The sequence below is a fragment of the Phalacrocorax aristotelis genome, chromosome 6, assembly GCF_949628215.1.
Source record: "Phalacrocorax aristotelis chromosome 6, bGulAri2.1, whole genome shotgun sequence".
Taxonomy (NCBI): domain Eukaryota; kingdom Metazoa; phylum Chordata; class Aves; order Suliformes; family Phalacrocoracidae; genus Phalacrocorax; species Phalacrocorax aristotelis.
The window spans coordinates 17,232,066-17,244,085 of NC_134281.1; the positions used below are offsets into that span (position 1 = coordinate 17,232,066).

At 52.5% G+C, this 12,020-nt stretch overlaps 1 protein-coding gene across 2 annotated transcripts in view; it reads left to right on the forward strand.

Annotated features, from left to right (window-relative positions):
- The window catches only part of TEX264 (testis expressed 264, ER-phagy receptor), a 42,405-nt gene that overhangs the window by 6,987 nt on the left and 23,398 nt on the right, over positions 1-12,020 (forward strand). For both annotated transcript variants that reach the window (XM_075096222.1, XM_075096223.1), the window contains one exon: positions 2,177-2,398. In XM_075096222.1, the coding sequence (XP_074952323.1) occupies positions 2,177-2,398 (222 nt within the window). The remainder of the gene's footprint in view (positions 1-2,176; positions 2,399-12,020) is intronic.

The following is a 12,020-nucleotide window of genomic DNA, read 5'->3' on the forward strand; positions in this document are numbered from 1 at the left end:
AAGTGGTGCTGCCCACTCCGGCAGCTTGGGTCCTTCTGTCAGGTGTTCTGAGTCAGGGGGTGAACTGTCTTTGCTCAGTACATAAATAGAGATTGCTTGTTTAAAGGAATTTTATGTAGATTTCCCTTATCTCCTTGCTTCTTCCGGGCCTTTCCCCACAGATGCCTTTTACTGCTGCCTCTTGCTGTCTTTGGGATGGATCTGCTTTTCCTTCCCTGCCCCAAGCAGCGATGCTCAGCACAGCCCTGTCTGCAGCTCCCTCTTGCAGCACAGGAGGGCAAGAGTGAGCTGTCAGGCACACCAGTCCCCAGCCTGATGGCTGCTGCTGCTTCTGACACTGTTTTCTCCCTTCCTATTTATATTAGTTTATGTTTCCCCTTCAGGATGGTCCTGCTGTGCAACATTAAAGGGTGTTTAAGGGAAAGGGAGGGCAAGGAGTGTGGTGTGGGGTAGTTATGCTGCAGGAGGAGATGTTGCTGAGCTTTAGCACAGGCAAAGTTAGGGATGAGATTGGGGAGCACAGAATGGAGATCCCCTTTGGGGGGCACATGGGGATGGGAAATAGTAACACAATGGCCTTGTGGTCACTCTCTCTGCCTCCCATCTTACCTGCAAGAGCTTTGTGATGTAAATGCCTGCAGGGTGTCTGTCTGTCTTGCTGCCCCTGTTGGGTGTCCTGGCAGTTCCTGGTGAGTTCTGCTGCCTTGTATGGCAGGAGTTTGGAGACTTTGCTTCTCCAGCCCTCACCAGAAGAGGTTGGCAGAAGGTGGCCAGACTCGTACATCTGCTGTTCCTGGTTGCTGGCTGCCACATCATCTCGTTATCCAGCGGGCTCGAGAGCAGGTGGCAGGGGAAGCATGAACACTCAGATGGTGCCCCCTTCCTTGGTGCCCCCTTCCTTGGTGCCCCCTTCCTTGGTGCCCCCTTCCTTGGTGCCCCCTTCCTTGGTGCCCCCTTCCTTGGTGCCCCCTTCACCACCTGTTCTTCCTGGGCTCCTTTTTTAGGCCAGTATGCCCTGGCGGAAGGAGCCTAGTTTCTGCCTGCCAGCCCCTTCTTCAAGCATCTCTTTAGGAGCAGAAAGGACAGCAGCTTTGCTGGAGTTAAAGGAGGGAACTGGACTCTGATCTCAGCAGTAGGAAGACACACTGTGCCCTCAGGTGGTATCAGAGGGTGGGAGTTGCTGGGCTCTCCTGCCCCCTGCCATGTTCCTGCCTAGTGCCATGGGTAAATGTGAACTTGAATGGTGGGATTTTGTTAAAAATGAGAAACAAAAGCTGTGGCCTGGGTCAGCCTTGGCATGGATGTGGTTGGAGTCCCGTGGGCTATCCCTGTGACAGGAGCAGAGCCTTGAGCACCCCTCTTGCTGGGCTGGGAGCCCTGCAGCCCCCTGTCTTAACAGGAGACATTCCCAAATCTGGAAAGAGCATGCTTTATATTTTGCATGTTGTTTGAGTCCAGGATAGAAGGGGGTGTGGTTTTCTTCGTGTTGCTGCAAACATCTTGGTGATTGCTTGCAAGTCTTACATGCCTCAGTTTTCCTGCCCTTAAAACTGTGCCAGACTGAGTGTGCCTGCTTAGGAGGGACCTAGCAGCCTCTGGATTTCTCTCTGGCTTAGTGCTGGTGGCCCATGCTGGTGAGTTGCATGTGCAGGTAGCTGCTGCAGGCAGGTACCCCTGCAGGGTGACCTCTTTGGGAGTGGGATGGAGGCAAGCTGGGTATGTTGTGGTCACATCTCTTTTTAGCCCCCACCCCCCCCACCCCTCCCAAAGCCACAGGGATGTCCTGCAGATGGGGACAGCGGTGAGCACGTCTCAACAGTTGGGTCTCTGATGGGGGGGGTCATGAGAGACACTGTCTGCAGTGGCTGTCACCTGGGTGGGTTTGGGTGAGCAGCCCAGTGGGGTTTAGTTCTTTGCTGCAGGTCCTTCTGCCCTCCAAGGAGGGGAGCAGTACCTTCCCCTCCAGGCTGTGAGTTTAGGCTGGGAGGAGCATAGACAGTTCGGGTGTGGATCAGTTTTGGTTCAGAGCGATCACCTTGTTTGGTATGCCTGATCATGCTGGGCTATTGCCTTTACTCTGGTTCATGGTGGTCTGCCTCTGTGCTCAGCAGGTTGAGGTTTTGGCCATTCTTAAGCCTCTCTTTTCTGATGCCATCTGCCTGTCCCCCTCAATCAGGTGCCTCCAGAGAAGTGCCGCTTTGCCATAGGCCGAATCCTGAGCGAGGGAGACACAAAGCCACCAGAAGAGCAGATCAAGCGGTTCCAGAAGTATGGCTTCAAGATCTTCTCCTTCCCTGCTCCCAGCCACGTGGTCATGGCGACCTTCCCATTCACTACACCATTGTCAATCCATCTAGCAGTCAACCGTGTCCACCCAGCCCTTGATACCTACATCAAGGTAAGTGAGTGTGGCATGAAGAGTGTCGCATGTGTTCAGTGGACTGTCAGAGCCTTCTCTTGCTGACAGCTGATCGGGCTGCTCTGTTGTGTCATTTCTTGATGTCTTCCCTTGGGCCCTACCGTCAAGATCTCCTTTTGCAATCTGGCAGGTAGTTCCCCAGCAGGGATGTCCTCCCATTTGCTCCGTAGGCACAGGGGTGTCTTTTCTGCTGGTTTGTGTTTATGAGAAGCAAATTATCAACTGATGACTTGCTGCACATCTTAATGCAGAGATAAAAGCTGGTTTTCCCCTTGGGTGTCTTGTTAGGATCTGGCAGGTATGTGCCCCTTTGGTGTAGCACATCGTGCCATGAAACTTCTTTTTCAAGTGCCAGCCTCACTGGTGGGGCAGCTGTTTTCTGCAGGGGCAGGAGGAGAAGTTAGAAACTTTCTGACCCATGGGTTTACAAAGACTTGGTTTCAAGCAATATGTTGAAATTTGTGGCCCCTGGCCCTTGCTGGGCAGCCGGCTGCTGTGAGCTGTGTTTGCTCTTGCCTCTGAGTGGAGCAGATGGCCATCCCCCCTGCTTCTGGTCTTTTTGAAGCCAGGTCTGCTACCTTGCTCTGGCTGCCAGACCAGCTGCAGCAAGGGTGTTCCCAAGCAGCACATCTGGCACAGATACCTCCAGATCCAGGCTTTCTAGGGGGTGAAGATGGTCCTGACCAGCTGGGCAATGGAGGGAAGGGACTGTCCTTCCTGGTGGGGGAGCATGCTGTGGAGGGGCCAGCAATCAGCTCCTGGATTATCTGACTGTCAAGTTCTGTCTCTTTCATTTGTTCATGTTGAAACGTGGTATTTATAAACTTGCTTTTCCTGGTGAAACTCCCAGGCCTGTTGGAGAACCGTGTGAATCCCTCCAGCCTACGCTGTGCCGCAGGATGGCTTCCCGGGTGCCAACTCCAGAACTTCAGCCGGTGGCTCTTTGCTGATTCTCTTGTCCGCCCTGGCCTTAGGGAGCTGCCTGCTGGTACTGGCAAAAGATGCATTAATGCTGGCAGTGGGTGAAACTGTCACTGCTCATCCCCACCATCCCCCTGCTGGAGAGCTGAACCAGTTCCCTGTTCTCTGCTCCATTCTCTCTATGTCTCTTCCTGGAGCTCTGCTGGCTGTTTTGGTGCGGGGGGTATTGGGCAGTGCTGGCAGCCTTGCAGCAGATGTGTGGGTGTGCAGGGAGGGGGCTGGCATGGGTGGGAGCACAGGTTGGCTGCGGAAGTGCTCGGCGACATGGGGCTGATGCTGCCTCACTTGAAACGTCCTAGTGAGCTTATCTGTCGCATGAGAGGTGGAGTTGTTAGAGCTAAAAAGGGAACCATGGGTTGTTCTGGGAGCACCTGGCAGCATTTAATGGGAGCGGCTGATTTAAAATTAAAATAAATAACTGAAATCGTATGGAAATGCAGCACCCAGGGTCACGTGTGGAGGGAGGGGACACGTTTTGATATCTGCTCTGGTCAAAACAGCATGTGTGTCAGGGTGCGTGCCTGCATCCATGCTGAAGTCCTGCAGCAGAGCGCAGCCCCTCTGCTCGTGTTAGACTGATTGTGGGGATGCAGGCAGAGAGTTGATGGGGTTGCCTTGCTGTCGCGCTCCATGGGGATGCCCTGGCTTCCTCTGATGTGTGGGGGACTTTGGAGGCCATTTGCAGCCGTGCTAGCAGCATCCCTGCCGCTTCTCCTGCAGGCTGGACTGCCTGCACCCCTGGGGCTGCGCTGGCATTTCCCCTGCGGAGGGATGGGGAGGGAGGGGGGAAACTTTCATGGAAACAGGTGACCTGTGCCCGCTTGGTGGTGGGAATGGGGGTTGCCATGGAGACAGCTTCTCCAAATAGCATCCTTCATCCCACCCCCAGTGCCCGGCTCCCTTAAGCAACCCGAGACAGCAGCGAGACAGATTTGCTTTATTTATTTATTTCACGCTGTGCCTGCTTTGAGAAGGGCACTGTTAATGAGAGCTCGGGGTCAGGCCTGCTGAGCACGCTGGTGCCCCCATTGCCCTCCAGTCCTGGTGGCAGCAGGGAGAATAGAGTTGGGATAGCAAAAGCCAGGAGGCACAAAAGGGAGCTCAGTGGCAGAGATGAAGTGCCAGCTCCCATGGAGGGAGGGAATTGGCTGAAATGGAAGGAGGATGGCATGGCTACCTAGTCATAGGAAGGTGTGGGAAAGCTGGGGTTGGAGAGGGAGGTGGAAGAGGCATGGAAAGGGGGTGGAAGGTGGGGAGGAAGGGTGGAGAAAGCTTTGGAAAGGCTGAAAAATATGGGAGGGGAATGGGAGGAGAAGGGGTCTGGAGGGGATGTGTGGGCCAGAGGAGCTGAGGGTTTGGGGACCAGCTGAGGGAGCAGGACTGCAAGAGGTGGTAGGGAAGTCTAGGAAAGAGCTGGAAGAAACACCAGAGTGGGTGGCTGTCCAGTGCCCTTCCCATGACATCCCCTGAGGTTAACTGTTAGGGACATTGGCCACCAAGGCTGAAGGCTGGTGAATGAGAAGGGGGAGCATGGCTCCCTTGGACTCGCTGGTGCTGCGCTGAAGTTACCAGGGGTGCCCATGGCTCAGGTTTCCCAAGCAGTGCGGGTGCAGCGGTGCTGGCTTTCAGCAGTCTGGGCTTCATGTGTCCCAGCCTGCTGCTGCTTCAGAGGGACAGGGAAGATTAAAAATAAAATTTATAACAATAATTAAAAAAATAAGTAGGATGATAGCGTCCCCTTTCATTAGGGATGGAAGGAAGATGGGCTGTCATGGAGCAGGGAGCGCTGCAGTCAGGCCACCCTTGCAGCGTGCCTCCTGACCCCCCTGGCTCTCATGGAGGTCAGGAGCTAGCATTTCTACAACTCTTTGTGTGGAGCCACAGCTTTCAGGAACTGTGGGGAAGATGGCTGCAGCCATCCTAGCAGGTAAGAGGACATCGTTCCCCTGGGATGGCAGGCTGGCAGAAGCAGTGACTTGCTGGCTAGAATCGCCTTTGGAGAAGCCCAGGAGAGCCTGATGGCTCATTGCTCCAAGCATGGGTTATTTAAGGCATAGGCTGGGATTATTTAGTGTCCTTCAAAAGCATTTCTTCCCTAATAGCTCCTACTGATGCCTCTCCCTGCTGCCAGGCAGGTATGCCCCACTTTCCCAGGGCATATACGCTTGCCCTATGGCACAGCTGCCATTCAGACCTGGCAGTCCCGACTTCTGGGTGCAAAGGAGAGCTCTTGCAAAGCTCTTTCCTGGTGGAGACCCTTTCTGACAGCTCTGGGAGTGGGTTATTCCCCTGTAACCTCCCACCATTTCAAGGAGTGTTTATTCTGGCTTGGGTGTAACGAGCTCTCCACAGTGGGCTGTATGTGTCTGCATCTCTCTACATCTATGCTGGCATCTAGTGGGCGCTGCCAGGTAGGTGGGCTTGGGTCTCCCCGTCCCTGCTCCTCTGGCAGCTGGAGAGGTGGCTAACCACATCCGAGGTGGAGCTGTCAGGTGTCTCCCACTGCAGCCCTAGAAGTGACTGTCTTAACCTGGCCTCTTTCCCTGGGATTTTGGGTCAGTTTTGTGGTCTGTCCAGCTGAGGAGGGTGTGCAAGTGTACAAATAAAGGAGAGCAGCAATGCCAGCATAGTTCTGCCTGCCTTGCACCCTTCTCTGAACCAGAGCTTGAGCTGTTTAGGAAATTTAGGATGCAGTCACCTCTTGCCTCTCTCTGATAAGCTAAATATAGAGAGCTTGTAAAGTCTTCCACTGTCATATTTTCCATATTTTCCAATCTTAATTGCTGGGTCCTTTCTTTAGACTTTTTTTAACCTGTCTTCAGCTTAGAAAGTTCTTTGACTTGTCAGTATCACAAATGGATGCTTTATTTCAGCAATGGTCTTATTGCTGTGCTGCACAGATCTCTGGTGGAGACCTTGGCCCCTGCCGCGGACCCCCCAGTCATGGGTTTGTTCTGAGCCAGCTAACAGTGACTTCAAACATGTGCCAGTGTCCTTTGATTGACTTGTAGTTTCTTGCTTAAAAAAGGGAAATGGTACCAAGTCCTACATATTCTGAGTTTGAATGCATGGCACGGGTGCTGGTTTGTTTATCAGTCAAGCCCACAATCCCCACAAAAATAAATCATGTTTGCCAACAGGATCTGACAGCTGTAAATGTGTGTTGGTTGGCATTATTTATGCCAGTCTCCTTCGCTTCCTGGTGATCTGGTCTTGTTACAGCCATCCATTTATTTTGCCTTGGCTCAGTCTTTGCCTGACCAGCCTGCACTTGCCCGAGTCAGATATTTACCCATTTGAATATTGGCAGGTACAGGCTGCTGTCTCTCTTGGGACTTTCTAGCATCTCCAGCTGGCCAGAGATCACCCTTTGACATGTAGACAGCTTGTCAGCCAGGCCTTCGGCATGTTTTAAATGTACGTTATCTTGACCTGTGAGCTGTGTGTTATATCCTCCCATGGAAGAGCAAACATTCCACCCACTTCCTCTGCCTGTGTTGTCTGGCTTTGTCCTAAATCCACTGCAGAAATACTCGCTGAACACTTCTCCCTCCTCAGTGGTGCCACCAAGGTTTCCCCTGGCTGACTGATGTGTCCAGAGTCTGTGTCATCCTTCAGACTCTCTTCCCATACCCAGCACCCCAGATGGCTTCTTAATGTGAACGACTTTCTGTCTGTAGGGGACTGGGAACGTACACGTGGTCCTTTATGGCAGCTAAGCCTTGGTGCCCAGCGCCCTTGTGAGTAAGGCTGCACCTCGTCTTTCCCGTCCTGCTTCCCTGACTACACTGCCACAGCTGCTGGCTTTGCTCAGATCTTTTCTCCCAGTTGTTATAAATGAAGGTCTGTGGAGCTGTGTTCCTGTTCCAGACGGTTTTTGTTTTAAAAGTGAAACCATGGAGCAATCTTTTTGCATGGCTGTGTTGGGGGTTGGCAGCTGGTAAAACATTTGCAAGGAGGGCTCAATTATTGGGGTGTTTTTCCACTTAAATTCTTTCTCCTGGCTGATTTAGTTTATTGTGGGCTCTGTGAATGAAGCCTTTTTAAATACCAGCTTGTCATATGCGAGCAGTCTGAGCTGCAGTCTGCGCGTGCATGAGGCACGATCACAGTGGCAGCTCCAGCTGATCAGCTCCCGCCCAAGGCTTTCCTCCCAGGGTCTAGCGGGTACTACAGATGCCCAGCCCTCTGTGCCAGTCCTGTTCCTCTACCATAGCTTTGCTTGTCCTCATGAACTCATTTGGTCTCCTGTGAGCTCTGGGGACCACAGGCTGAAGGTGGAGCCCTTACTGAGCCAAGGCCACTCAAAGTTGCATATCCATCTCACCAAGGAGGATGAGGAGCAGGATACCAGCACTTATAATTACCAACCTAAGACTTTGCTGCCCTCAATGTCTCATCATGTGGACCTAAAAGGACTCATCTAGATGACCTTCTCCCTCCTCGCATCAGTGGGTCACCCTGCAGAATATGCCTGTGGCTTTTGGGGAGATGGAGCTCTCCATCCTCTTCCTTCCCTTTTCTCATGCCCCAAGCTGACCATGAGAATCAGTTTGCAGATGCCTTGAGAGGTTTGGGATGCTGGGGAGAGAGGAGGTGCCTTGGCTGCCTGGCTAGCTGGCATGACCTTCAGTTTAAGCTCACTTGCACTTGAATATAGGTCTGTAGAGTTCCCAGGAAGACAGGAGGTTATCTGATGCTGCTGTTAAGCAATCGTCATGCATCAAGTAAAAACCAGGGGGAAAAAAAAAGCCTTGAGAGTCACAGAGGATTTGATGTGTCTAACTTATATTGATGGCAGAGATGAGACCAGAGCTGACAGCATGACAGGGCCCTGCTGGCAGGGGCTTGGAGGAAGGATACAGACTCTGGGGGAATTGTTTTGGGTGCCCTTGCACGTGTCTGCATGGGTCCCAAGCTGGGCTGTAGGTCAAGTCACGTATGGTTTGCCACTGCAGACAGACCTCGCTAGCACCCAGTGCCCACCCGTTGTGTACTTAGAGGCTGCAGCAGAGGCAAGCTGGGGCCATGCCCAGCAGTTGTCCCTCAGATACCTCAGGCTTGGGTGTAGCCACAGACCACATCTCCAGTGGGTGGTACTTGGTTGGGGTGGGGAGTTGTGGACACTTGGGGTGGGTGGTGCAGACAGACTCCTGGTAGAGGGTGAGAATTTTTGCTTTCAAGATTTTTTTTTGCTTTTGTGGTTTTTTGTTTCTTTTTTTTTACCTCAGTGTTACAGTCTGACTCAGAGTGGGGGATTGATGACAAGCCACCTCCCTAGTTTTGCCCTACTGGTGACAGCCAGCCATCAGCAGGGTTTGGAATGAGGGGGAAGAAACAAGACCAATCCTACTTATTTTCCCCTCTTAGAAACAAAACCCAACTCAGATACTGCTCTGGCTTGGTTTATCCTATGACCAAGCAAGTTCTCAATGGTTTTGTCTTCATCGTCCGTCACTCGTATCCGCAAGTGCTACATAGTGGATTGAGTCTTCCTTCTCTTTTAGGAACCCAGCTGGGCTTGGGGATGTGTTGGGTGTTTGCAATCTGCTCCCCCAAACAGCAGTGGAGCAGAGCCTGATGCTTGCAGCATCTCCCTGTAGCCAGGGAAACTGAGGTACAGGGGATGTTGCATCAAGCCTGCCATGTGCTGCTGAGGTCTCCTAGCACTGCTTGTGGCCACAAGAAAAGAAGAAGAGAGAGCAGAAAAGGGCAATGTCAGAGATGGCTTTGGGCAAGTGTTTCTGATTGCCCGGGAGCTGGTGGGCATTGGGGTGTGTGGTGGTGCACGTTGAGTCCATCACTCTCCATGCTTTCACCTGGGCTTTACACATTGTTTCTGCTGCTGGTAAAAGAGGTCATGTAAGCAGATGAGATTTTGGCCTTGCGTTATTTTAGGGGAAGACATTTTAAGGGTGGGGGTCCCAGCAAGCTACAAGTCTGTCCCTACCCATCTCTGGTTCCCCACCAGCCTGGTTGATGTCAAGGGTGAGCACTGGAGCAGCTTGGTCATCAGTGTTGGAGGGCACCCTTGGCTGGTGTGTGCTCTTTGCCAGGAGCTGGTGAAGCTCTTGATCTTGGGCTGGGCAGGAGGAGCAGGTGAGGCATGGGTACCATGATGCTGCAGCCCGAGCCTCTCCGGAAGGTGATGTGCAATGGCAGGAACTGGAGAGGGACCCCAAGGTGTCTCTGCACAGGCTTGGTGCCTTCACAGGCACATTCATCTCCCGCTGACCTGCGCTGACAGCTGGTTTTCAGCGGTCTCTCTCCAGCGAGGTCACCTGCTCACTGCTGGTTGGCAACCTCCAGCTGCATGTCATGTCACATCAGTTGGCATGTTTGTGGCAACTTTTATTTATTAAACATATTTAACGATGAAACCCTCCAAAGAAGTTTCAGTCCTGTGAGCGACTTTGCCTTTAGCGCTGTGTGGGGGAGTGGGCAGGGGAGGCCAGGACACCCACGAGGTCAGGCTGGGAGCTGAGCAGGTGGAAGGGATTTTTGGTGGGCAATGTTATTTAATGCCAGAGGGACTTTTGGACCCGGCTCGGGTTCGGCTCATGCAGCAGAGTGGGTTCATTTAACCTGTGTCTGCAGGGAAACATGCTCCTCCTGCGCCACTAATGGAACATATGGGGATCCGGGGCTCTGCGTCACGTCTCCTGCCACTCGCAGCAGGCATCCCCACTTTCCCACTTCTCCAGAGGAATTCGGCAGCCCCAGGCCACTACTCATCTGCTGTCAGTTTTTCCCTGATCCTTGCAGATGGGTGGGCAAGTGGTGACTTAGCACTGGCTGTGCTGTTTCATGTTCAGTGCTGGGCGCTACCCTGATGGAGCCGGCACGGCCAACTTGTGCCAGGCATGCCAGTGTGTGCTGGATGGCATGTGTGCTCGCTGCCTGGTGCACGCTGGTGCCATACCTGCTGCTCTGCTGCCTTGTGCTTGCAAGCTCGTGGCTTCTATTTTGGCTTTGCTGTTTGGTTGCACGGGGGCAGGTGTAAAACTGCAGCTCTGGCGGCATTACTACTTTGAGCAGAAAAGAGGTTTTCTTGCCAGCTTTGAGCTTTGGTAGTTAAAAGGCTCCTTCCCAGCCACTGCAGCTTGTCTCATGTGTGAAATCACCTGTTTTTTCCCCAGCTTCTTGTTGACTCCATACAAATATCTGCCCCAGAAGCAGGGAGAGAGGAGTCCTGGTCCCGGGGAAGCAGCTGGTGTGGGACAAAGACTCCTGGCCACCATGGCCTCTGCAGTTTTAAGTGATCACAGAATGGGAACAGCCCAGGTTGCAAAGGACCTGGGAAGATCATCTGGTCCAACTTTTCACGGGAAAGGGAGCCTGGATGAGGTTATCTAGCACCTGATTGCATCCTGAAAGCCTCCAGTGATGGGGTCTCCACAGCATTCCTGGGGAGGTTGTTCCAGCTGGTGGCTCAGACCTGAGTCTCTACCACCATGGGTACTTTCCTGTGACATCCAGCATTTTGATCCTATTGCCATCCCAGTTCCTTTCCCAGGAGCATTTCCAAAGGCAGCTCCTGGAAGGAGAGCAAACTTCAGGTGCCTGCCTTTCCATGCATGCCAAAGCGTGTGGGCATCCCTGATGGCCAAAAGCCTGGCCGAGTGCTGTCTGTCAGCCAGTGGTCCTGCTGGGGGACATTTTCGTCCTGGGAGGGAATGAGAAGCCACCTTGCTCTCCCAGCCACCACTTTGGAAAGCTGGGGCTTGCAGCCTCATAATGACTTACCCAGCCTTGCAAAATTGTCACGAAGATGAATCCACCCAGACACAAAGATTTGCTCCCTCTTCGCCTTTGCAGTGCGGGTTAATGATCATGGAGGAAGCTGGGGATATTTCATAAGGCTGTCAAAGGGAGAAAAAGAACTGAAATGGTTTGCCTTGGGCAAGGAGGGAGAGTAAAATACTACAGTGCTTCTCTGTCAGATCTCTTTATCGACTCAATCTGTATGTGTGCTCTCCCTGGATGTATTTATAGAGAATCCCAGAGGGTGCAGTTGGCTCAAAAGGCTTTCTTTGTCAGGTGTTGGAGACAGGTCCAGCTCTCTCAAGCAGTGACACTGTCCCAAACCCTGAGGTCTTCCCTCCTTGCCAGCTAGTCAGTTAATTTGAGGATGAGATTGATCTGCCTCTCTGCAATTGTTTTAGGAGGGTCCTAATGAGTTGTTTTCTGGGCTAGCTCTTCCCCATAGCCCTCTGAGGCAGACCTTGCCAGCTGTGCCAGGCCTGAGAAACAGCAAAATGAACCTAATCAAATGTGAAACAGCTTCTTAGAAACACTACTTTTATCCAGCAAACACAGTTGGCCCAGTTTCCCTGGCTGTGAAGCTCCCACTTTGAAACTTGTGGAGCAGGGAGATAATACATTTGAAAGCAGTGTCATTTTTACCTCCAGAAAAGGGACTGTTGTCCTATGACTAACTTGCACTTTTTCAATTCTAGTTACGTATAAAATGGTAGGAAAGGCCCCGCTTCAGGGAGGGCAGGAGAACGAAAACATTTCTCTTCTGCACTGAGTCAAAGTATGGATGGATGAGTCGCAAGGTGGGATGGCGATCAGATCACAGGGATGAAGGAACAAAACTGGTTCTTTCTCCTTCCCG